We start from the raw sequence: 25,743 nt of genomic DNA, 5'->3' as shown, positions 1-25,743 counted from the left end.
GCTCACTTTCTCTTTTTACCCTATAATTATAAAATAAATCAAACTGAATACAAATCTTGTACTTACATTTCAGTGTATAGTATATAGAGCAGTATAAACAAGTCATTGTCTGTATGACATTTTAGTTTGTACTGACTTCACTAGTGCTTTTTATGTAGCCTGTTGTAAAGCTAGGCAAATATCTAGAAGAGTTATTGTACCCCCGGAAGACCTTTGTGTATACCCAGGGGTACAAGTACCCCTGGTTAAGAACCACTGTTCTGGGCGATACACCCTCCTTAATCATTCAGAACAACAACGAGCAACTTATTCAAAAAATTAATTGCAGCCGCATACAAATGCACTACTGGTCTATGGCTCCTAAAGAAATTCCTATACTGAAGAAATGGCTAAACAAAATGGAAGAAATATAGAATCCAGAGCAAATCAACTTGAATCTGACAATCTTACAACTGTCTTGAGGAGACACAGGTCTAGGATGGGGTGGGCAAACTATGGCCCAAGGGCCGCATCCGGCCCTCCAGATGTTTTAATCCAGTCCTCGAGCTCCTGCCGGGGAGTGGGGTCAGGGGCTTGCCCCGCTTCACTCGGCTCCCAGCAGCAGCATGTTTCCTCTCCAGCTCCTATACACAGGGGCAGCCAGGGGACTCTGCAAGCTGCCCCTATCCGAAGCACAGCCCCCACTGCTCCCATTGGCCAAGAACCGCAGACAATGGGAGTTGCAGGGGAAGCACCTGCTGATGTGGCAGTGCACAGCAGAGCCTCCTGGCTGCACCTCCACATAGGAGCCGGAAAGGGGACCATGCTGCTACTTCTGGGAACTGCTTGAGGTATGTGCCCCCACCCATGCCCTGACCCCCTGCCTCAGCCCTGATCCCCCTCCCACCCCCAAACCCCTCAGTTCCAGTCTGGAACACCTTCCTGTACCCCCAAACCCCTCATCCCCAACCCCATCCCACACCTCCAGCCGGAGCCCTCACCTGCTCCTGCACCCCAGCCTCCAATTTTGTGAGCATTCATGGCCCGCCATACAATTTCCATATCCAGATGTGGCCCTCAAGCCAAAAAGTTTGCCCACCCCTGCTCCAGGCAATCCATTACTCTTCACTCAGTAGAACTATGAACAATTTAGATTCTGTACCAAAACACAAATTAAACTCCAACATTCCCAGAACCCACTTCTGTAAGGAAAATCATACTCCATTTACTTGGATAACTATTTACTATGTGCCTCCATTCAAAAATATTCAATAAAAGACCACTGCCTATCATGATGAGCAATGCTGGGTTACTGTTTATTTGTATTCCCTTGTTTGTCAATATCCATCTGTTGTCTCTTGTCTTACAGGGATTATAAATCCCTGGGGCAGGGGCCATCTTTTTGTACTGTGTTTGTACAGGCAGTAGCATAATGGGGTCCTGGTCCAAGACTAGGACTCATAGGTGCTACAGTAACAGAAAACAACAACAATATTAATTCATTCTGAGTTAATTTACAGCTGACTTGTATCTCCCTGAAAGAGGAAGTTCTTAGATCTTATGTAACTTAATGGTCAGAGAAACGACTTAATACAAATTATCCTTTTTTCAAAAATAACTTTGTATTTCAAAGTTTTATTTACAGATAGATACACAATCATCAACTCTGCAGTTAGGAACATGGGAAAATACAGCTTTACAGGTGAATGCTATTCACAGCTAGTCACGTAGATTCAAAATCTAAAGTTACTACTATAGGTATTGGTTGGCACAGCACCAAAGGCATGTCTGGAATAACAATGTTATGTGTAACAGATTTAGAGTACAGGCTAAATGATTATCAGTTAGCACATTAGCAGCAATGTTATGCATCTCCATATATCTTTAGTGCACCTTCTTTCTAATAATTTATATTGTACTTGTCACTGTAGTAGCTGTGATCTAACAAAATTATCACAATCAAAATATAGCAGATTCTTTTTAATAGGCATAGACTGATCTGTAAAACTCACTAAAAGCCTCACCTTTTTTTCCCTTGCCCTCCCCGCTTTTTTTTTTTTTTTTTTTTTTTTTTGAACAGGTCAGGTAGGTTAGCTGCCTTTAAAGGGTCAAGTTCATCCCTTGGATGCATGTACCCATCTCCCCTTGAAGGCGATGGGAGATGCACATGTCCACTAGGGTGCAAAATTTGGCCCTAATTAAGCAAGTCTTGCAACACCCACCTAAAAGAGGTAAGCAAATTTTGCAGAAGAGGAAAACGAAGCACAGAGAGGTATAAAAGGTTTGGCAAAGGTCAGACAAAATTAGCAGAGAGCCAGAAACAGAATTCAGGAGTCCTATTCCTATGTTAATTACTAGACTCATCCATCTGAGTTGGTGGAGAGACTGAGGAATAGATCAGAAAAGAGAAGCCTGGGGATTAGGAAGTTAAATTTTAGAAGAAAGAAAGACAGAAAGTAAGCATAGGGAAAGGAGAGAACAAAATAAAAAAGAAACAACATACACTGAAAACAACAGAGGAGAAAATACAGGGAGCTCTACCTTAGAAGAGGAATAAAGAATGGAGTGAAGCAAAAGAATGTATAAATAAAACCAGGGATATACATCGTAGTAAGTGATATTTTTCACAATGTATTAAATATAAAGCTAATTGACAAAATATGACCAATAAATAACCAAATACCATATATATGTATTATAGATACATTTACCATGGTTTGAAATGGACTGAATGTTGGAAGGGAATAGAGAATTAGGATTCATCCTCTTTTCTAGAACCTGCAAATTCATTCATCTACCCTTGAAGGAAAGGGGTCACATTTATCCCTGGCTCAGAGATATCGTCAAAGACTTTTAAAAAAAGAAAAAAAAAACTTGGAAATCACCAAAAGGTAGGTGCTCTATATGTTAAAAAACTTTCAAAAGGAAGACTATTGGAACCCCCTACTGGAGGTTATTCTTCTCTCTCTCAACAAGCTACAAAATACATTCTGGACTGCTTGAGGGGCATTGGTGTGGTTGCCTGCACCTGCCATTCAAGCACTGGATGGGATTTTGTCCCAGACACAATTGTACACTAATGTACACATATTTGAACTGGAGAAACAGCAGCTCATCAGTGCAGACCAGTACAGTCAAGTTGATCTCAGGAAGAAGAATTGGGGGTAGAGTGGAAGTCTGGAGCTAAGAATGGGTAGGGGGAAGAGACCAGAAGGCGGATGAACGGGCAATCCAAACACATACCAAGTGCACTGAACCCAGTCAGTCCCCCTCCCAACTACCAAACCCTGCTGTATGCCTTCAGATGATGCCTTCTTACTATTGCCAATATTTCTCAAATCTCCTAGAAAGAAAGCCTAACATATTCTCTTCCCTAGATACCAAAACCCTTCTGCATCGATACAAACTTCCCACAACCCGACCCGATCTTCCAGTCTCCCAGCCTCCTCATGTCATTGTTGCACAGAAGTCCAAACCAACCCACTTGCCCCCTCTCCCAAACAAACTTTTGAACGTTTTCACTTAAATCGGTGTCTGACTGGGCTGGTGTGAAACTGACAACAAAGGGCAACGTGTGGGACCTGGCCCTCAGCCGCTGCATCCTGTTCAAGGACCTGCTGACAGAACTGAAAAAGATCATGTGCATGAGAGCAGGATTGGAGAGATCCACCTCCTGCATTCTAGATCTTTCAATCAGCACTACCTAGAACAGACGTTAACTATGTAAATAAATGGTTTCTTCACTTTCTAACAGTGACGTTACCTGAGCCATTAATTATCCAATTCCTGTTCTAACTACAGAGTCCCCATACCAGTAACAACTTCCATCCCAACCACCACCTCCCCTACAACAGGTCCATTCACAGAAATATAGATCACTGCATGTGTGTGTGGGAGCACGTTTCCTGAGGAACCCAAGCAGAGTGTATAAGGCAAAGGAGAGAGATCACAGGCTGCGGCCACAGATCTGCTCGACATGATAGATCTCCTTGGGGCAGTCTGCAGATAAGATCAGCGGTGAGTCCTCTGTCACCACAACATCATCCTCGATGCGCACACCGAGGCCACGTAACCTCTCTGGGGCGGCCATGTCATCCTCGGGGATGTAGATGCCTGAGGGAAAGGAGGGAATAAAACCCCTCAGAAGAGCCGGATTAGAAGACCCTACAGAATGCTCCCCCCCTTCACTGGCTCACATGGTGACGAGGGCGGGGCTGTTCACTGAGTGATACTGGAGAGGGTCAAACCGGAAGAGCTTTGTCAAGGAAAGTTTCTCTCATTTATCTCTATTTGGGGCAGCTTCTCGCGGAAGGGGAGGGTTGAGAGCACTTCCCCGCTGCGTATAGACCCCCTGTATAAAAATATAAACCCTAACGCTTCCATTCAGCCTTTCTCGATGTCAGTGCTGCCTAGATGAGAAGAGACACTGACAGTGCTCTGGGCAATGGGGGAGAAGGGCAGAGAAAAGAAAGTCAGCGTCAGAGACCAGTTTCTATTTGAGGGCTGCAAGCTCAACTGTAATGATCTGAAGGAAAGCATCCCAGTAGAATGCTTACTTTGTAAAAATTAAGGAACACGCATTGAGAGCTCACCCTTGCAACTGGCTAGTTCTGGTTATATGCTGGGAGGGTAATAATTCACTGTGCTTTCTTAGTACACTATGTGTTTAACTCCATTGCAAAGCACCTCAAGCATTTTGGTCTGAATGTGCAGGGAGCTATGTAAAAGTATATTATATCATCAATGTGACTTGTTACAGAATAAGGGTTGAAAGTATGTCCCTTTACCTGGCTCGATGGTTATCACCATGCCCGGCTGGAGTGGGAGCGATCGGGACATGTCTGGTGTGTCATGAACATCCATACCCAGGTAATGGCCCACATGATGCGGGCAGTACTTCCGAACAACCTAGCAGGAAGGAAAACACTGTTACTACAGCCACTGAACCTGGCCCCTGATCCTCCATCCCAACACAGAATCATACAAATGTAGGACTGGAAGGGACCTCAATAGGTCATCTAGTCCAGTCCCCTGCACTGAGGCAGGACTAAGTATTTTCTATTCTAGACCATCCCTGACAGGTGTTTGTCTAACCTGTTCTTAAAAACCTCCAGTGACAGAGATTTCCCAAGTTCCCTAAGTAATTTGTTCCAGTGCTTAGATATCCTTACAGCAAGGAAGGTTTTCTTATGTCTAACCTGAATCTCCCCTGCTTCAATTTAAGGACTTCTTGTCGCGTCCTCAGTGGCTAAAGAGAAGAATTTAATACCCTCCTCTTTACAACAACCTTTTACATACTTGAAGACTATTATCATGAAGAAAAGAGAGGGAGGGAGGAATGTACAGGAACAGGATAGCTTGTGCTTGTCATAGGGTCTGTGCTCATCAGTCTCATGCCCAAAGGATCACTGGGGGCTTTCCTCCATTTCATGTTAGCTTGCAGGGGAACTGGGTGCTCATGAAAACAAATGAAGATCACTGGTTTGAGCCAAGCCTACAGCAGGCAGCTTCACTGCTGTCTGTCCTCAACAGAGTAGCCAAATCTCTTCACTCCTGCACATACCACATACTTCAGTCTTAGGCCCCCCCAAACAGCTCTGCCAATATAGTTCCGCTCTGACCTTCCACATCCCTTGGAGACTCCAGGCCTAGACCACTCTCATCAACAGAGTCTGCCAATTTGCAGCAAACTGCAGTGATTTTGTGATGTGGACAAAATGTTCTCTAAGATCTAGGCTTAGAATGCTGCATAGTTTTCACTTCATTCCTCCCTACAGTGCTTAACCCCACTGCATCACCCTAATCTCCTCCCCCAGCCAAGGATCTCATTGTAAGAAGGAATCCAAACATCTAATCCCACCTCCCGTTCCCCACCCCATCCCCTTTACATTTCTTAAGAACTGCTGATGCAATATGATCTGGCTGTGCTGCCACCTGCTGAGAGAAACAGGCAACGTCTCCACTTGCTTCACTTTTTTATTGGACTTGTTCCTGTCAGGGCTGTAACAACTGAGATAGCCATATACTGAAGTGAGCCCCGAACCCAGGTTGCCAGGGCTTGTGCATGGATTGCCATACAGGTGGTCTTTCCTGCAAGGAGATAAGGACCAGATCTGGTTTGTGGATCCCAGAGTGAAGAGAATTAAAGTACCTTGAAGAAGTGGTTCTCAATGGTGCTTTTCTTTAGGATCCCCAGCTCTTTCAGCTTCTGTCCCATAAGGCTCAACATGAGGCTGTAGATGTTCTCCAGGCTCACACCTGGAGAGCAGAGGCTCAGGCAGGACTTCTGGATCTCCAGGACAGCCTGGTACAGCTCTGCTTGAGGATCAGTGAACCTGAAAGCCCGGGGAAAGTGAAGGAGGTCACATCTCAAATGGGAAGTTCCCAGGTCAAGGGCAGTTCTGAGTCAGGTGCAGCTCAGTGCTGAAACACTGAGAAGAGAATACAATGGCTGTCAATATGAAAGGGTTCACAAGGTACTACTGAGGTCACCTCCTTCCCCGCTGTGGAGAGGGGACTCTTGGTCAGAATCCTTGGCCTGAAGCCGAGTAGGGCAAAGCTGCAGTTTCAAGGGAAGGATGTGAGCAAAGACACACTGGAACCAACCCAACCGTCACAGGGACATTTAATGGAACGTTCCTGACCTTAGACAGGCAGCCACTCACGCGTGGACTAAACACCTGCTCCCTTATGCCTCACTCACATGCCCAGAGTCAGCCCCTGCACAAGGAAAGGCAAGACCCATCTCTGTAACCTTAGATTTGTCTTGGTAGATGCACTAAGGGGGGAAATAAAAAAATAACAATAACCACGTATATTCTTACAATGACTGATAAGGAAAGACTGAGGAATACAGGTCCTCACCCTGAATGTTTGTTTTATGTACTCTTGGTTACTCTGAGATACCACAGTGATGGATACACTAAAATACTTACATAGACAGACAATGTACACACACACACACACTTATGGCTACTCACAGATTAATGCACCTATGCCCACACTCAACCACAATCCTCACACTCTCTCAAAGGTAACGCATAGCACATTTCCATCTGTGGGCATCCTACCTGCCATTGATGGGCCAGGTGCGAGTGATGTCACTTACATAGCAGGAAGACTCACATCCACCATCCAGTAAGACCATTTCTCCATCCTGGAGAAGAAGAAGAAATATACCATGGCTCAGGCCAGCTGCTAAGCTTCCTGTGTGAAAGGGGCTCTCTCTGTGAGAGGCTGACCCCTGGGACGAGGGGATTCTTTTCTCCAAAGATGGAGTGGAGACTGGACTCCTCTCACAGAAAAGCATTTCAGGTCCCCCATGTTCAGATACGCTACAATGGCTGCATTGTTGAGTTACCCTGCCAGGTAGTCTTGAATGGTGCCAATACCTAAAAAGCCTGAGCTCCATTCCCCTGAACTATTCTGCACCCAGAAGGAGCCACCTTTATCCAAACAGGCTGGCGTCTGTGGTCATCACTTTACATCGGACAGTCTCCAACTGAGAGATCTCTTTTAACAGGAATTCTGTGATAATAATCAGGACTGAAAGGGTTTTACAGAGGAGATGAGAAAGGATTTGTCCAGTGCCTCTCGTGCATGGGCTCCAGAGAGGAAAAGGGACAGCTGAAGAGATCTAGCCCAGGGAATCATCTTTGTTACAGGATATCAGGAGACTCAACAGGTGTACTCCCTCTTGGACAGGACAGCATTTTGGGACTGAAACCTTAAAACCATTTCTGTTATCTTCACTGCTGTCTCCTGGGACAGGGACTGCCCACAGCAGTGCAGAGAGAGATTCTGAGGTGCATCAGGTCATGGGAAGCCAAGATATTAAGGACACATTCACATCCACTTTACCTTCTATTCACTTTAGTCAAATTCAGCCAAATAGCTCCAGTGCCCATCAAATAGCTCTCTGTGCCTCTCACAGAAAGTGACCATGTGCAAGCTCAGGGTCCAAGTATTGGAGAAACTGCCATGCCCTCCCCTTCCTTAAACGGGCTGCCAACCATGCAGTCAGTTCTGTAAAAACTTTGGGCCAAATTGCGCACGGATTTACAAAAGTGCCATCCCAGTGATTTTACTGGCATTCCACAGCATGGCAGCCAGCACATAACTTGACCCCCTGACCACTGATCTCAGAGTCAATGGGAGGGTATAGTTCTCTGCACTGGGGGGAAATCCATGAAGCAGAATCTTAGATATTCCTGGTGTTTAGCTGCTGTCAGTATAGGTAGATAAATATTATGAACATTTACATTGGAGTTTGGACTCAGTGTTAGTCTGACTTTCCACTTGGACTCCATTAAAAACTTCCTGTAAACAATTGGTAAATTATTTTAGTTCAATGTGGAATGATCTCCTGCTTTTTTTCTTGGGAATAATAAACTGAGTAAATGACAGAGAATTTTTTTGCTGAAGACACTCAAGACCAGGGTTTGAATATCTCATGTCACTGTCAAAGGGTGACACTGGCCCCTTAAGCTCTGTGACTCATCTGCTGCTTCCCCGTTGGGATTAAGAGAAGGTACCTCGGCCATATCAATAGGGAGAAACTGAGAGGGTGGAAGACTCAGTTATGAAAAAAGGCAGGCAAGAGCTGCCTGGTAGGGAGAGCTTGGCAGGACCGAACAGCAAGAGATCCCTGGAGGAAACTGTAGGAGGCTCCTGGGGGAAGGCTGAAAGCAGAAGAGCAGCAAGAACGGTTTGCTGGCTGATCTCCCCGAGCTAGAGATCCAGGGTCACAGAGCTGAAAGCAGCACAGGGAATTGTCTGCTGACTTTTAACCTGGAGAGAAGGAGAGAGCCAGAGACAACTGAAGGCGGGGAGCACTGGTGGGCTCACCCACAAATGTCTCCACACTGAACAGCTGGAACCAGAGGGAGTCAGGGATGTTCCTCTGGTAAGGATGAACTCCTAGCAGAGAGGGTGTGGGAATTCCCACTGGGAACAGTGGGTGGCTGTCCTGGTAAAAGGACAGTAGAGGATTGAAGAAGAGCTTGGGATTTGAAGGATGATATACATGCCATGTGAGAAATGGATGATGTTTTGGGACTTTTGTTTTGGAATATTTGCACTATTTTTGTAATAAGCCAGCCCTAAGGAGGAGGAGAATGAGGTGAGAGTGTCATGGCAGAGTTACTGGGGATTCTGAAGAGGTGAAACTGAGGCAGGTGCACCTGTTTGGCTGCTGGAGGATGCTCCAGGCAGGGCCACCCACTGACATTCTATGTCAAACGTCCTGTTCCTGTAGAGACTGAAATAGTGATGACTCTACTTAATTATTCTGTGAAGTAACTCCAAAACACTAAAAAGAGAACCTAGCAGTCTGAGATGATAGGATATTTTTATGGACTCAATTTTCATTCTATGGGAAGGGAAGTTTCTCTGGAACAAGAGGTAACTATGGGGTCTAGCTTGGGAGCAGCCACCCACACTTTAACATTATCAGTGGCAATTTTTGAGTTCACCGGAATTGGTGGGAATGGCATGCTTTGCATGCGTGGTTGCCAAGCTGTTAACAGTGCTACCTGACACTGCCACCTCCTTCTTCCTCCATTGTAAGGGAAAACCTTCTCCAAAATTGTAGGTGAGCATACATGTGATTGATCACTCTAGAATTAAGTCTGCCATCTTAATTGACTCCTTCTCCAGCAATTCTGGAGACTTAATTATAGAGTGATTCAATCACATTTCCACATAGGAAATGCAAGTTCTCTAGAAGGAAGTGTCAAGAGGAGTTAGGATTTTCCTTGGGGATGCCTTCCAAACTAGACACACTGTCATGCCAGTTGGCAGAAAGGTACATCTCAGAGGAAAAGCAAAGCAAAGTTCTTGCTAATGATTGTATCCTCATGATAATCAATTCCTCATAAAGCTAATAAAAATGCTCCGAACTGACTTTTATCACAAACCGTTTGAGTTATGCTCGCAAGCCTGACCTTGACTGGCAGTGTAACAATAGAAGCCTTTTTTGCCACAATGATTGGTCTTATCATGGATGCATGTGTGTGAGAAGAATATTTCAAGGACCCAACTAGCACTCTCTCCAACAAAAGATTAAGCCAGGAAGGAAGCTCACTCCTACATAAATGAGGAAGCAAGATAATAGGCTCTACTGAAAAGTGAGTCCTAGATATAGTATAATGTAGTAACCTCCTCCAGAAAGTTGCGTGAAGCTAAGACTGTTTTGTCAGAATTGCTGGAGAAGGAATCAATGGTTTGGCATCCGGAAAACAAGGCAGACAGATTCACCAACAGCAAGTTAAAAAGACTCCAAAACATTTCCCCTCCCTCCTCAGCCACAGTAAATGGATTTAATTGGACTTCTTTCTGTCATAAAAAGAGCAGAAATTTGCTGCTGCAGCTTACTGTGCACCAAAGTAAAGCAAGACTGAAGAATTCAGGTGAGAGAGGAGAGGCCCTAGCATCCTTGTTACCACAACTTTGTCTTCAGTGTGACTGGCGCTACTCTCTCACTTTTACAATGTCAGAAACCCACCCAGCTTTCTAGACTGCTGCACAGGAACTACAGAAATGCATGATACAGGAGCAGATTTGCAATCCTAGGAGAGAAGCTCAGCATCCTTTAGAAAATAAAGCAACAAGTGCATTAAAAGATAGATAGTGAAAAGGTAAGGATGGATTTTAAGTTGGCCTTACTGGCAACATCAGATAACCATATTAGGTTCTCATCTCCCATTGCTATGTAAATGTTCTTTCATTCCACCCCACTTGTTTCAGCACTTCTTGTCACAAAAGAGGCACCGACGGTACAGCTGGACTTGGTGTAACCAATGGTCAGGGGCTGGTAAATGGACACAATATCAGTACACTGAAGTTTAAACACATGTGTAAGCAGAGTCAGGATGAGCGCTACCCTGACATCTGGTGGTGAATTGTAGGGAATGTGGAAAGAATTCCAAGAATTTCAAAGAGTGGGGAAAGATTTGCATTGGCATCCACCCCCCACTTAGCATAAGCCCACAGCAGACTGGGATGGTTATTTTAACAGCTCTGGGATCCCCAATTTCTTTGTTATTGGGGCAAGAAGAAAAAAAAGTTTGTCACCCTGATTGTGTGAATGGGGAGCTGTGGGACTGCTTTGTGACAGAGATGACTCAACCTCAGTTGAGTGGTACTTGCTGAACATGGGACATGGGTTCCAAAACCCCATGAAGAGAGGGAGAGGTTGGGGACTAGTGTGTGTACCTGATGGTATGGGCCCCTTTTGAGGGCCTGGAACACCAATTGCACATCCTCCTCTCCCCACTGTTAAAGAGTAGAGCTAATTTTGATTCCATTAGGAGTCCAAGCTGAATTCACATTGAGCCAATGGTGCACCAACACCAGGGCTCCCCTACTAAGACCTGAAATCACTAAAGGTGCTGAGCTGAGATCACTGAGTGCTGCGTTAACCTGTGGGGGAGCCTGAAGACCTATTGTTAAGCGGCTGGCAGAGCAGAGTGGTTTGCAGCGTGCTGGAGCAGCCCATAGAGCAGTGAGCAGAGTGAAGTGGTTTGCAGGGACAGCTGGAGGAGTGGCACAGCTGGTGTGGTGGAGCAGGTTGTGGTGAAGGCTGTAGCAGAACTTCACGGAGAGGTGGAGCAGTTGGCCCTGGCCCACGTAAGGTGCCCCTTAACACCCTGTGTGGACTCCCCCACCCCTTTCCACCCAGGCTGGGGGGGTAAAACTCGGCAGATAAACTCTTGAATTCTGGGGTGCCACTGACCAGAGACTTTTGGGTTGTTGGACTTTGGGGTAATTGGACTTAAGACCCTAAAGCAGAAAGGACAAATGTACTTGGAGGTGGGTTTTGTTTATGGTTTGTGTTATAATCCTGTTTGTGGTGTTTCTCCAATGGGATGCCGCATTGTTTCCTTTATTAAAAGGATTTTGCTACACTCAGACTCCGTGCTTGCGAGGGGGGAAGTATTGCCTCCTAGAGGCGCCCAGGAGGGTGTGGTATGTAAGTGTTCCAGGTCACTGGGTGGGGGCACGAGCCAGTTATGCATGGTGTTATTAAAACGGAACCCCTGGATACTGAACCCGGCCCTTGTTGCTGCCAACTCAGAGGGGCAGAAGGATTACACCTGGAAGACATTTGATTTACCTTGATAAGCTGGTTGTTTTTTATATAGTGCAAGGTGTTGGACCTGTTGCCACCAGCGACCACAGGTGGGTAAGCCAAGATCTCAGCCCCTCGTGCCCGGCATTCAAATTCAAACTGGAACAATTCAGAGAGAAGCCCATTATTTCTGGCACAGTAAGTAACTGTGCTGGGCAACCATAGCTCCTGTCCCTACAGCCATTCTGTCTGTCTATGCAGAAGGCAGTAACCCAGAAGAAAATGAAACCGAGAACAGCATTTCCTGAATGAAAACAGCCCAGGGTTCCACAGAACAGCAGATGATGATGCAGAACAGTCATTTTTCACAGAAGTGTCTGGAACCCAGTGTTTGGTCTCATAGAAGAGCTCTCCGTCTGAGTTCGTAAATGCTACAGCAGTGATGTTTTAATACATTTTTTTGGGGATCTGTGCATTTTTAAAGCATTGCTCTCACTTCCCATACAACTAACAAATTTTTGAAGCTCTTCTTTATCTAGCTTTGGAAGGTGTTTTAATTCCAAAATACCAGCTAACTTTTAGATCAATATCTATTTTTGTGACCCTGTCTCACTACCTGATTAAGAGAGTCCCCTATCTTACATCAGAGCAGAAGACTTCAGCAGATTCAGACAGGTTATGCCCAACTATTGTGCCACAATGATGAAAGAAATCCCTGCTCCTCACCTTCCTCCAATGTTGAAGTAGGTAATACAGCGAGTCTGAATTAATGTACTCAGATATAAGTACAGAAAGTACCATTGCCAAACATCTTTTAAAATTTGCCAGATTGTGTGGGACAAAATGCTCCACGATACCCACAATATAAATGCTTTGGGTAGCAAATTGTATAGTACAGATCTAGGTGGAGAGTAGTTTTTAAAATTGCATCTTAAATTAAATCAGCATCTCTAGGAGAAGTCTGTACTACTGATCAGCACAGACAGACCCCTCTCAACTCAGACATCAAAGGCCACATCCTGCTTGTCTTGCTCAAAGAGGCAGTCCTGCTAAAATCTCTAAGACTATTTGGATGAGAAAAGTAATCAGGATTCGGTCCTCAATTTGTAATGTATAGGTATTCTGAAAATCCTTTTGGGAAGCATTTGTTTCAGGGAAAGGTCTAATTTTTTTGCATGTTTGTATGTTAGAGGGTTATTTCAGAGGAGAAGATATTGTAATTTTGCATAGAACTGTGCAGGCAGTTTGTAATTGTAATTATTTTGGGATTAATTTTGTACATATGTAGAAGGGGTAATAAACTAAACTGTAAAAAGATTTAAGATCACATCACTTGCTATCTGGGTATATTCCGGGTTCAAACGCTAGAGAAAAGGCATTACCAGTGGACAAACTGGATATTCACTACATCTTGCAAGGGGGAAGAGGGGGAGCGTAAATATTCAGAAACCCCCAGGACTGAATCTAGTGTAAAAGCAGAAGTTCATGAAGGTTGGATCTTGGCACTGCTGGGTAGCATACATCCAATATTAATCTCTCCAGACATGCAAAGAGAGAGCTGTACAGGCAAAGAAATTTAGTTCTTAGCTGAAACAACAGGAAGTACATCAGTGTGGAGAGCAATGAAATCCTAAACGGGAAAGCCTTATTCCTCACTGGAAAACTCTCTCCCGCCTTCTCCTACACAATCCTGGCTCTTCTCTAACCTTTCCCTCTTAGTGATACCCTATATTACAAGCATTAGGATACAGATTATATCTGACATTAATAGTTAACAATACCTTAAAGAACACTTATGCCTTGTCTCTGTACTATACTGTACTAACCCCATTAGTAGTTCCACATAATTGACAAAAGTCAGATGGCAGTGATGTATCATTTGCTTTTCATACCTTGCACAAGGGAGAGAGAATGGAAGAGCCTGTGGATCTTCACTAAAGCTTCAGAGACAAACCCAGATTTCCCTGTTCATCACATCAACAATTCTCCGCTTATGCTGACTTTCCTCCAGTCTCACATTACTTGAAGTGTATTATGACATTCTCCTCATCATGCACACTGCCAATTCACTTACACCCACATGCACTGCGAGTTCTCTTCTCTACAGCACACACCACAGACTCTGGATTCAGCCCCCATTTTTTATTTTGTTTTGTTTCTTCTCTCGTTCTGTCTCCTTTGTTTCTATTTCTTTATTCATTGAATCTTTTTGTCCTTTTCCCCCCCTTACTGCTGCTTCCCTCGCTACCATACTGACTAGCATTCCACCCCAACCCCCCCCCAGGTGAGAAAGTCACCCCCAGGAATACTCTCTGCTCTGCTACAGCACTTGTTGCACTTTAAAAGGAACAGGATAGACTGCTATAGCTGCACAGACAATTTTTATGAAACGTATGGGAGGTTCTGAAAAAAATGCATGATCCAGTTTATAGAATGTCCGGCACTTCCTTACACTAGGATTTTTAAAGCACCCTTTAGATTTGCAGTGACCCTTCCAGAAGCTACAGCCCCACTCATCTTGCTCTTCTGAAGCAAAGGCACTGATACAAAGAACCTTCTGAGAAAGATGTGTAACCCACACCGGCAGTGTCAGTCACTTTCAAGTGGTTAGTCCACATAAAACGTTAAGAGTTTACTATAGCTCTCAGCTTAGGGAGTTACTCCTTTAGCTCAATGGGTAAAAAAATCCAGCTTTCAGTATCAAAGGTCCCAGGTTGAAAGTCCGCTGGGTGCCCAGGTTCTGCTGTTCTGTTGCTATAATTCAAAGGCGTAGACTTGACAGAGCTGCAGCTGTTGGGGAATATCATAGGCATGTCAGAGTAACCAGAAAAGTTAGGCGAGAAGGGGCTTGGATTCTACTCACAGCTCTGCACCCCTATCAGCCACAGGCAGCTCTCAGATCCTTTTACTCTTCCTGGAGAAATAAAGAATACGCAGCCCTCTCTACCTCCACAGCCCAGCAGGGTACTGACCTTAGCATACAGAAATGCTTCATCCACTGGGAATTTGCTGGCAAACATTGTCTCTATAAAAGCCTGTCAAACAACAAAACAGATCTTTCATTAGCATAGGATCTGAAGGGGAGGGAAGAGTCTCCTTTGACTTCACTTTCCTTGACATTAATACTCAAGGTTATGAAGGATGTAAAGAAAACTGGACAGTCCCTCTTTCTCACCCTGGTCTGTAACACAGGAACTGGAGGAAAATAGCAAAAGAAGGGGGAAAGAATAGCATGAGGAAGCAGGGGAGACGTTGGGAGCACAAGAAAATATCCTTGTTCTGGAGTGGATACCATTTTTAAAGGACATCAAACATGTAACAACTCATTGGTTGTCTTGACTGGAATTACATCAAGGTCGAGCACTCCAGCAGTTCAAGAGCAGGCCTCGTACCCCTTGTGATATGGGGGAGGGAAGTAGAGTATGGTTAACAGGGAGATCAAGAAATTGTGCCTCCACGAAGGGAGATCAGGCAAGACTAAAGTTACCACTCCAGCCCAGCTGAATTTGACCCAGTTTCCTTTTACATGAGTGTACCAGTCCATTCTACCCCACGCTCAAGAAATGCGGCCTTTGTTAACTTGATGGGGTCACATCCCATACCTGTGATGTCACCTTTCCAGCAAACTTCATCCTCTCGATCTCTGCAGGGGATTTGATCAGTCGGAGTTGTTGTACTAGGTGATGAATAGCTCGGACGCAGTTTTTGCTCCCAGCTTTGATCTTGGCCAGAGGCTGCAGGTAGTCAGAGTGGAACTGTGTGTGCACTGGCTTTTCAGAATCATACCAAACCATGTTTGATTCACCTGAGACACACAAAACAGACACAGATTAAGATTAAAGATGTTTTGTGGTCACTGTATGAGTGAACTCCTCCTAGACTAGAAAAAGCTGAAAATGTGACATGTCATCTCAGAGGTAATTTCCCCTAGATTTGTAATATGGCCTCATACTTGACATGTGATCTCAGTGTAACACGGTATTAAAGATCTCTTTATATCTTAGCAGGTAAGTAACACGCAAGTAATCAAGTCTATCTGGGTTTTGTAGATTTAATAATAGTTTATGAATTTAAAAGATTTACTCAATAAGTAAATATCCATTTCTATAAATATTAAGTTATTTTCCCCATATACATTTTGTCTTCCGAGAGAAAGCTGCACTAGTGGGAAAAAGTAAACTGGGGGGAAATGTTTCGTGACAAAAACATAATCTTGCAAGACTGCATAATGAGAATTTAGATTCCTGAGCTTAGATGCCCTGTTTGATCACAAAGGAGAATCCATGAAGACAAATCCATCTCTTGTCCATGACCAGCTGGGGCAGCAGTCAGTAGCAATGATGTTTCGGGATGGATTGTTAGGAAATGCCCTGTCTCCAGCCTCCCACTGAAGTGAAGTTCCTCGGGAGGAATGTAATTATCCACACTGAAATCTGCCTAGAACATTGGGATCAGCAGCACTCAAGTTTTTTCAGGGTTTTTTAAAGATAATTTTATAGACAGAGAAAAAGAAAGATGAGAGGTTACGACGGGGTGGAACACCCCTTACCTTCATCCAAACATTTCTATGGAGACCCCAGAAGACACTAACAAAAACCATTTGCTGAACAGAGATAGTCATCTAATACAGAGGGTTTCAACCTTCTTCTTTCTGAGGCCCGTCCTCAACATACTATAAAAACTCCAGGGCCCAGTGGGGAGGACTTGGGGCTCCAGGCCAGGGGCAGTATCATTGGGCATAGGCATAGCTGGACTTCTATTTTGGAGGGGCAAGGGCTGGTGGGGCTTGGGCCATTTCCGCATAGCAGGGTCCAGGGAGGAAGCACCATGTCCACTTCCTGACTCACCTCAGCAGGCCACCCACCTGTCTGGGATGTGGAAGGGACACAACCAAAAAATATAATTCAAAAAGGGAACTCGGGTCAAAGTTTGAAAAGCACTCAGGGTTCAGGCAGGGGGTAGCTCAGAGTGCAGGCAGGGGGGCAGCCAGGGGCTATGTACGGAGAGGAGGTAGCTAAGGGTTCAGGTAGGGGGTAGCTACAGACTACAGGTGGGTAAGAGAATAGCTTAGGTTGCTGGGATGAGGGTAGCTAGAGACTGTGTATGGGTGGGGCAGTAGCTCAGGGTGCAGGCAGGGTGGTAGCTCAGAGTGCAGGCAGGAGGTAGCTCAGAGTGCAGGCAGGGTGGTGATGCAGGCAGGAGACAGCTTGGGGGCTGTGTGCGGGCAGAGGAGTAGCTCAGGGTGCAGGCAGGGGATAGCTAGGGACTATGTGCAGGCAGGGTGGAATCAGGGTGCAGGCGGGAGGTAGCTAAGGGCTGTGTGCAGGCAGAAGAGTAGCTCAGGATGCAGGCAGGGGTAGTTAGGGGCTGTGTGCGGGCAGGGAGTAGCTCAGGGTGCAGGCAGGGGGTAGCTAGGGGCTGTGCGCAGGCAGAAGAGTAGCTCAAGGTGCAGGAATAAGGGTAGCTAGGGGCTGTGTGCAGGCAGGGAGTAGCTAGGGGCTATGTGCAGCCAGGGGGTAGCTCAGGGTGCAGGAACAAGGGTAGCTAGGGGATGTGTGCCAGGAGGGTTCTCCCTGTATTAGCTGCTCCCCCTGCAGTGGCTGCTCCCTGAGGGCTCTGCTGGCCCCAGAACTGGCCCCCTGGACTCCGACGGCTCTCACCAGCTGCACGAGCAATCAAAGAGGGCTGGGAGCTGAAGAGCAGCCGCAACCTCAGGCACCAGCACCAGAAGGGGAAATACCACAGCTGCCCACTCCATGCCATCACCAGCTAGAGAGCAGCTACCCCACACTGCCTAGCTCCAGCTTACCACCTACTACCTGGCCAGAAGGCAGGGCATGGGAAGGGCTGGGGTAGAGGAGGTAGTGTGTGTGCGCACCCCACTCTGGGTAAGGCACTGCAGTTTGGGAGGGCAAAAACCTTGTGCCCTCCGAACTCTGCCCATGGGCTCAGGGCTTTTGCCTACATTAGGGCTTCAGCCCCATTGCTCCCAGATTCAGCCAAGGGAGGAAGAGAGCTTAGGGCTTCAGCCCTGGGGTGGAGCTCCCAGCTACAACCCCACCACTCCTGGCTTCAGGCTCGAGGGAGGGAAGGGCCGGGGATCAGGGCACTGGGTTTCAGCCATGGGGCCCTGCAGTACCCCTGAAAGGGCTCACAGACTGCCAGGGGGCCACGGACCCCCCAATGAGAACCGATGATCTCATAAAGATGGAGCAGAATTATACTTAATCTATTTGGGCACATTTTGGGGAGGTTAAGACAGGAGGTTGTCTAACAAGAGTGATCTTTTATAAGCGTCACTGTGTAATAGAATCTGGTATGATGCAGCAAATATACCACACACAACCCAGGAAATGAAGAGTTGTGAAAGTGGGTTTGTGTATCACCACATATGGTTTTTAAAGTGAATTTAATGCAGGTGAAGATGCTGGGCTGAGAGCCTTTAGAGACTGGAGTCCTCTAGTAAAAAACCAAAATAGTATGGGCAGCAGCAGTGCAAGCATCCCACAGGCAACGTCTGTGCTAACGTACCGCACCTGTAACATGGAAGGGCCATATTAAGGAGAGAGGAGAAAGGTCAGTCTCTGTGGCCCAATGATTATTTAATTTCTCATGACACTGACAACAAAAGACCAATTAGAGCCCCTTCTGTGTTCAGTGATATCAGTTCATTAGTACCTGGATACAGACCACTAACCCACAAGCCATTAAAGAGCCACATACACAGGGTTTTTTTCTGTCACTACCGAACTGGGGTCAGATTACAACCAGTAGCTTAGACATGAAAATCTCCTCCCATTCCCAGTGTCATGAGCCTTCCAGTATGGGGTCTGGTTGGAACCAGTGACAGAGAACACTTCCCAATCTTGCGTAATCCAGTCCCTATAACTTCGGTTCCATCTCATCTCGTTTCCATTACCTTTCAGTTTGGTCACCAGGTGTCTAATCTCCTCTATGGGGTAAGCTTCATCCACTCCTGTCAAAGCTACTGCCCCATCTGTGCCCGATCGTGGCCCATCCCAGAGCTCTCGGCTTGGATCTCGCCGTGGTACAAAGAGCATGGCCTTGTGGGATGGCAGTGCCTTGCCAGGCAAACTCTGCAGCACCAGGATGCTGTCAGGCTCCTGGAAGCCACACAGGTACAGGAAGTTGGTGTCCTGGTGGAAGGTGTATGGGATGTCGTTGCTCATGTAGTAGGTGGGGTTGGATAGCAGAATCACTGTGTGGTCTACCCCACCCCATTCTTGTGCCTCTTTATTGATCAAAGTCATTAGCTTGTGTCGGCGTAGAGCATATTCCACCTGTGACAATCCTGGTGTTACCTCCCCTATCAATGAAAAACAAAATGGATGAAGTAACATTCTGATCTCATAATCACCTTCACCCCCTGCTCAGGGCTTTCCTTACAAATCCATACTATCTTGCTAATCTCATACACCCCACTCCACTGCTTTTTCATTCCTCTGATCATTCTGACCTCAGAGCCCACTTTCCACTGCTCTCCATCCTGCCTCTTTGACCTCAGATCCACATCCTTGATTCACTCTGTTCCTACACTGTGCAGGGAAAAAGACTGTTTTAAACCAATTAACTTTACTGCCCTAAACTTCTGGGCAAAGGTTTTGATCAAGCAGCCTTAGACAAAACTCAAAGCATTCTGGGAGCAAACTAAAGCCAGACAACATCTATGGGGCGGGGGGGGGGGGGGGGGGGGGGGGGTGGGGAGTGGTGGCAAAGCAAGCTAAACTTTAACCCTGTTGGAAACCATCAGCTTTTATGGCATCTGGACATTGAACAGAACACTGTGGTGCTAAGTCTAGTGTTAATTTCATCAGATAAAGTTGTATTTGGACAGACGTTCTGGTGCCACGTGAAGTCATATATTAGTTCTAAAGTGTAAAAGGCAAAGTCAGTTTTACAGGCACCACATGAGATCAATCAGAGACAGAGAGATTGTCCTTGAATATTTACCCAATCAAGAGGCTCAATTTAGAAACAAGCCAAGCCTTCCAGGATGATGTTAGAGTATTTGACTGAGTAAAGAAAACTCCTCCATAAAAGACCTAATCTCTCCCAGTGATTAATAAGGTGGGATCTGTTGAACATGAAAAAGAGCTACACTTCCAATGATCCCAAGGATACAAATTCTCTCTGAGAACTTCACATTTTACCATCCTTCACTAGCAAAGAATAAGAAGTACTCTACACAGAACAAGAGACTGTCACGGAAACCTGAAACCAGAGGATACAAGAACAGCCTAAGTATTTTAAAAATACCAGAGACTAGTTTAACTATGATTTAAACTAATATTATGCAAGTCTTAAAGGATACTTTGGCTAATGTCCTTCCTATTTTTTTTTTTAATATATATTTTATATTCTAATGTTTATTTTTATACTTCTTTTCCTGTTTGCTATACTATGGAATAATTGCAACTCACTGTGAGGTATTAACTCACTCGGCAGTCTCCTTCAACAACTGTTGTTTTTTTTTTTAAATTGCATTTGTGGTTTCTAGCCAGAGGAGAATTTGAGGGAAATAATTTTTCTGAGGAAACGGACTTTGAAAAATTAGTGTTTCACTTTCATTAAATTCTAAGTTTTAGGGGGAAAAAAAACATATCTTAAAACCTCTTTGGTCTAAGAAACTTCAATTTTGTTTTATTCTCTTCTATTCCTAGAAGAGGTAACGTGCACAGATCTATTTCTTCTATGGTCAGATACTGAATTCTGGAGTGATCCACTATGGAATTTTGAAATTCTGAATGCTCTCTCTCATTCCAGTGGGCTTCATACACATCACTGCAAGTCCGGTGACGTTTAAAAGTTGTTTGTAGAGGCTGATGCAAATTGGGAATTCCACTGGCATTACAGCTGTACCAACGGAGTTTGTAAACTCCTTTAGCCTTAATTATTCATTTTTAGGCTTTCAGAATGACTGCAAGTGTTAAATAAATCAATACCCATTTACAATCCTAGCTGTTTTATTAAGTTTTGTGAATTCTTAACTCTTCAATAAACTTATTTTTTCCCCAATAACAGCCTTGATTATGAGGGAACTGTTAACCAATAACAGAATTCTTAGCTTTATACTTCATGTCTTTTCTAGATTGTAATAAATGAAAACTATATTTTTACTCATAAATCTGCTTAATGCCTCACTTCTTTGACATACTCACTTTCACAGATCTCCAGCACACCTTTCTGACCTCACAATGGTGCACCAACTTAATCTACTCTCCTGTTCCCTACTGTACTTCTCCAGGTTTAGAGTCACCTATGCCGGTGTCTTCTTTTCTTCCTTCTACACACCCCTCTATAGCTGGGGGAGAGGAGGAAAGTGCTCTTTAAATGTGTGCTGTCCTGTTTATCTGGAATTCTGCTTCCCAACCCCTTCTTCTGAACCATATCCCCTCTTTAAATCTCACTTCTTAAAACCTTCCTTTTCTCTTTGATTCACACAGTATTGTCTATGAAACATTTTTGTGATACAGAGTGTACAAAGGACTCTAAAAATGAATTAGATTATATTGGCAGGATAGCCAGCTAAGGAAGTGCCACTGACAGAAAAAGTCTATAGTATTTGTGTCTGTGGCAAGAGAAAGATTGCATCAGAAAGGAAAATAACTCTGGAATGTGTCAATCTATGGTTTAGGGTATAGGCATTCAGCCTCTCTTCAGAACCAGATGCTGTCCTAGAACAGAGAATTCCACAAGGAATAAAATTACTGGAATAAAATAAATATAAATGATAGTGCCAAGCTACAGACCCTTTTATATGATGCAGGCAACTAAGGTACTTCCTCAGAGAAACGCATGACAGGTGCCACTAGTTAACTACCAATGGCTCAAGATCCTTACCTGGTTTGAGAAGGTGCGGATGTGTGAAGGAGCTGGGCTGGCCCAGGTACCTGTTTGGAATCTTCCTCTGCTGGGCAGGCTGGATGGAAAATCTCCGAAGGAAACAGGACTTGCAGCCTAAAGAAGAAGAAATGCACGGTATAAAGATGAAAGACCTTTCCAGGTATCATACAGCAAATTTATATACCCTCTAAAGATCTCACTCTTAGCACTGTTCATCCCACTTTTCTTGCAATGATCTCTCTCCTCAACTTTTCAACTTGTTACTTGCATAGTTGACTATAAAACCATTAAAATACGAACTCAAATAATGATTGATTTACAGATGAAATAAATATAGCAAAGTTATAAGCATGGACTAGGATGAATAAATTACATAAAATTAAGGTACATTGGAATTGACAAACCAGTTGACTGCATGCTTGAAAGAGGAGAGTTGTGCTGGTTTGTGTGTGATTAATCTCCTCTATCTGTGTATGATGGGCATGCAGGAAAAATGAAATGTTTAATTTACCCATGGAAAAATAGAGATTGCACTAGCTCCAGCACTGTCAACCAACCTCCCCCACCATCCTGGCAATATGCTTTGATCATGTCCTCAAAGGCCCATCTTATAAGGGAAAGGGTAGTTCAGTTTTTACGGCCTTTGCAATCAGTCTTTGTACTGAGACTGCCAACAAAAGGACCAGCATATTCATATGGAGGCTGCCTCAGAGTCTCCAGTTAGTACTTAACTAAGTTATTTACTATCATCCTAAACTGAACTGGAACTAGTCATTCAGAAGTGAACGTCTCCATAGCCTATTCCCAATCCCAAGAGCCAGTCACACTGGCAAAACAGACAACTACAATAAGAACTAGCAGTGTGCAGAGAGGTTGGGGAACTGCATAGGTAAAGAGAAATAAGAACATGATAACTTTAATATCATTGAATATCCCTCATCATCTATTTATCCTCAAAACAACTTCCTAGATTTGGATTTTTAATTATTATTTTAGCAAGTCTGTATCACAGTCTTTCACTACTGGATAAACTACTGTGGTGCCTGGCTACAAGACTGCCCAGTGCTAGTGGAGACTTAACTAAATAATTGAGCTCCCCAGTCACAGTCACCTCCTGCACTCAGCAGCTAGACCCTCTGACCTTAATTCTTTACACCACTCAGGCTTGATCTACACCAGAGTCGATGTAAGGCATCTTACAATGACCTAATTATGTCAGTGTCTACACTACAGCCTTGATCCTGCAGATGTAAGTGCCCTACTACACAGACATCATAATGCCACCTCCACGAGAGACGCAGGGCTTAGTTAGTGTCTACATAGACACTGCGGGTTACTTATATCGACTGTTGGCTGTCATCCTTGTCAATTTTACAACTCCATGGAACAGTGAAATTGACAAGAAAGCCGGGCTGTCATCATGGGGCATGTGGGAGGTCCAGCTAGAGGCCAGTTGCCCCCCAGACTCCCCACTCGCAGCCAGGTTGCATGCACCCTGTTTCTGACTCCACACCTGGCAGCTACCCGCAGAGAGCCCAGAAGCCACCTGGATTCTGGGTGCAGAGCTCCCCACCAGGAGCCCAGGGGGCAGCCAGAATCCTAGCAGTAGGGAGCGGAGAGCCCAGGGGGGAGGGGAGGGAAGGAGCTCAGAGCCCGGGGGAGAGAATGGGGAAGAGGCTCCTAGCAGGGAGCTGCCTGCAGAGCTGAGAGCCCAGGCTCTCAGCCACCCACACTGCCCCTCTTAAGTCAGGGAAGTGCACTACTGAGAGAAGGAGGGTAGTGTGGACATGAACCACTGCAGTAATGACTGGTGGTTGTAAGTCGACCTAACATAGGCGGATGTAAGTTTCTAATGTAGACATGCTCTCAGGCAGTGCCCATTATAAGGTCCTATTATACCGCTAGAATAGTATTAAGGAACCTGGTTATGGCCTGGTCTACTTAAAATTAGGTTCACAAAACTACGGCGCTCAGGGGCCTGAAAAATCCAGACCCAAGCACCATAGCTATGCTGACCGAATCCCTCATGTAGATGTAGCTAAGTGAACAGAAGAATGTTTCCATCAACCTAATTACCATTGCTCGTGGGGGCGTTCCTACAGTAATGAGATTAACCCCTTCCCTCACAGTAAGCTGTGTCTACACTATGGGGTTATATCATCATAGTTACAGCATTGCAGCTACACTACACTCTTCATAGCATAAATGTGGCCTATGTCTACACTACAGATTCTACCTTAATATAGCTATGCTGGAATAGCCCCTTAGTGCAGTACTGGGTCACGGGGTGTAAAGCACTGGGTTGCAGCAGCTCTGGTCAGCACTGCTGAGTGGGCCATTAAAAGTCCTGCCAGCGGTGCTGCCTGGCTAAGCTAATCCCTACCTGTTCTGACACTGCGCTGCACCCTGGAAGAAAAACTTTTGGTTATTTGATTGGACTTATTCCTTCAGTCTTTGCAAACTAAATACTGCTTCACTGTGCAAGTGGGAATACCAGGAAGAAAAGCTAACTAGTCTTTATTCATTCTCCAAGCTAGGCACAAAGGCCCAGATTCTCAAAGGTTTCAATGGGAGTTAGGCTCCTAAATACTTTGAGGATCTGGACCTAAATGTACATAAATATAAAGCATAAAAGGTCAAAAATATGATTCTTGCCCTGCTAGCAGCCTCTTAGTGCTTGTAATGTGCTTTGACACCTTTTATGCATGTGCTGTATAAGTAAGGCCCGGATCCCTCAAAGATCTCTGCGCAGCTGCAGGAGTATGCCAAAAACTGATACCTGGTTTTAACCATCTTCTAAAACGGGAAGTAAAACACATTTTTAAAAAGCTTTCAGCAATACTTTGTTTTGTATTGCAGTGGATATCCTAGTTTTCCAAACCTTGGAATTTTCAACATTGAAAGCAGGAGTGAGGTACATGTATTTTCTTAACATCAATTTCACCAATAAAAAGAAAACAGATATTTGACTCACATTATTTGTCACAAAAAGGGAATTAATGTGTACATTAACGACATCTTGAACATCTGATGATTACTGTTTCTATACAGCACTACACATATACATACACAGGATCCCTGCCTCACAGCCCTTACAGTTAACTGTAGTTAGATTCCCCCTAAGGGTCTATTTTACACTTTATCATGACAATCAAATGTGTTGAACTTGGTTATTAAAGATACAGTGGAAAGGCCAAATAGTCTCTGGGTCCTTAAATGCATGGAGTACACAGGTGGGGGAAGTGGGAAGACAGACACAGGCCACAGAGCGAGGAAGGGGGCACCTCGCAGCAGTGAGTGGCGGGCCCCCAGGAGGGGGAGAGATTCGCCATTAGAAGTAATTAAAGTCTCTGACCTGATAAGCTGCACAAGCCCTTCACAGCCGGGATAAGCCTCTGAGCTGGGAGCCAGAGCATGGCTGCGCCCCCCGCAGGGCCCGCGCTACTGCAGGGCGCCTCGCTCTGCACGGAAACCAGCGTCCCACATCCCCTGCTCTGCTGCGGCTGCCATCCCCACCCCCACGCATGGCAGCGCTCCCAGCCCCCAGCGGCCTCGCATACACCACTTGCACATCGCGGGGCCTTCTGAGCAGGCTACACTTGCTGATTACGTCATCTATAAGCGCCCATTCCCCGGCGTGTTCCAAGCCTTAGGTGGCCACACAAACCGCCGCCTATAAAGGAGGTGCGTCAGGGGAGTGCCTGGGGCTGCCCGGCCACGGCCGAGCAGGGTCTTGCGTGAATCGAGGAGGTGGCTGATGACGTAACAGAGTGGGGGGGGCGAGTGGCGCGTGGGTTGCGCGGCGGCAGGGCGTGTAACGGAAACACACA

General features: G+C 45.3%; 1 protein-coding gene across 2 annotated transcripts; it reads right to left on the bottom strand.

Annotated features, from left to right (window-relative positions):
* Positions 1–1,582: 1,582 nt before the first annotated feature.
* On the bottom strand, positions 1,583–25,495 carry XPNPEP3 (X-prolyl aminopeptidase 3). Of its 2 annotated transcripts, XM_030546996.1 has the most exons (10): positions 25,269–25,495; positions 21,911–22,027; positions 18,969–19,376; positions 15,652–15,854; positions 15,022–15,084; positions 12,095–12,208; positions 7,050–7,135; positions 6,131–6,314; positions 4,767–4,887; positions 1,583–4,092 (listed from the first exon to the last, which is right to left on the bottom strand). In XM_030546996.1, the coding sequence occupies exons 1-10, from the start codon at positions 25,327–25,329 to the stop codon at positions 3,926–3,928; spliced, it is 1,524 nt and encodes a 507-aa protein (XP_030402856.1). In that variant the 5' UTR covers positions 25,330–25,495; the 3' UTR covers positions 1,583–3,925. The 2 variants fall into 2 exon arrangements, with proteins under 2 accessions (XP_030402856.1, XP_030402850.1); XM_030546990.1 differs by lacking the exon at positions 12,095–12,208 and having other exon boundaries at positions 25,269–25,430.
* Positions 25,496–25,743: the final 248 nt, after the last annotated feature.

This window comes from Gopherus evgoodei, chromosome 1, assembly GCF_007399415.2.
Source record: "Gopherus evgoodei ecotype Sinaloan lineage chromosome 1, rGopEvg1_v1.p, whole genome shotgun sequence".
Lineage (NCBI taxonomy): Eukaryota > Metazoa > Chordata > Testudines > Testudinidae > Gopherus > Gopherus evgoodei.
This window is presented reverse-complemented; position numbering and strand designations above follow the sequence as displayed.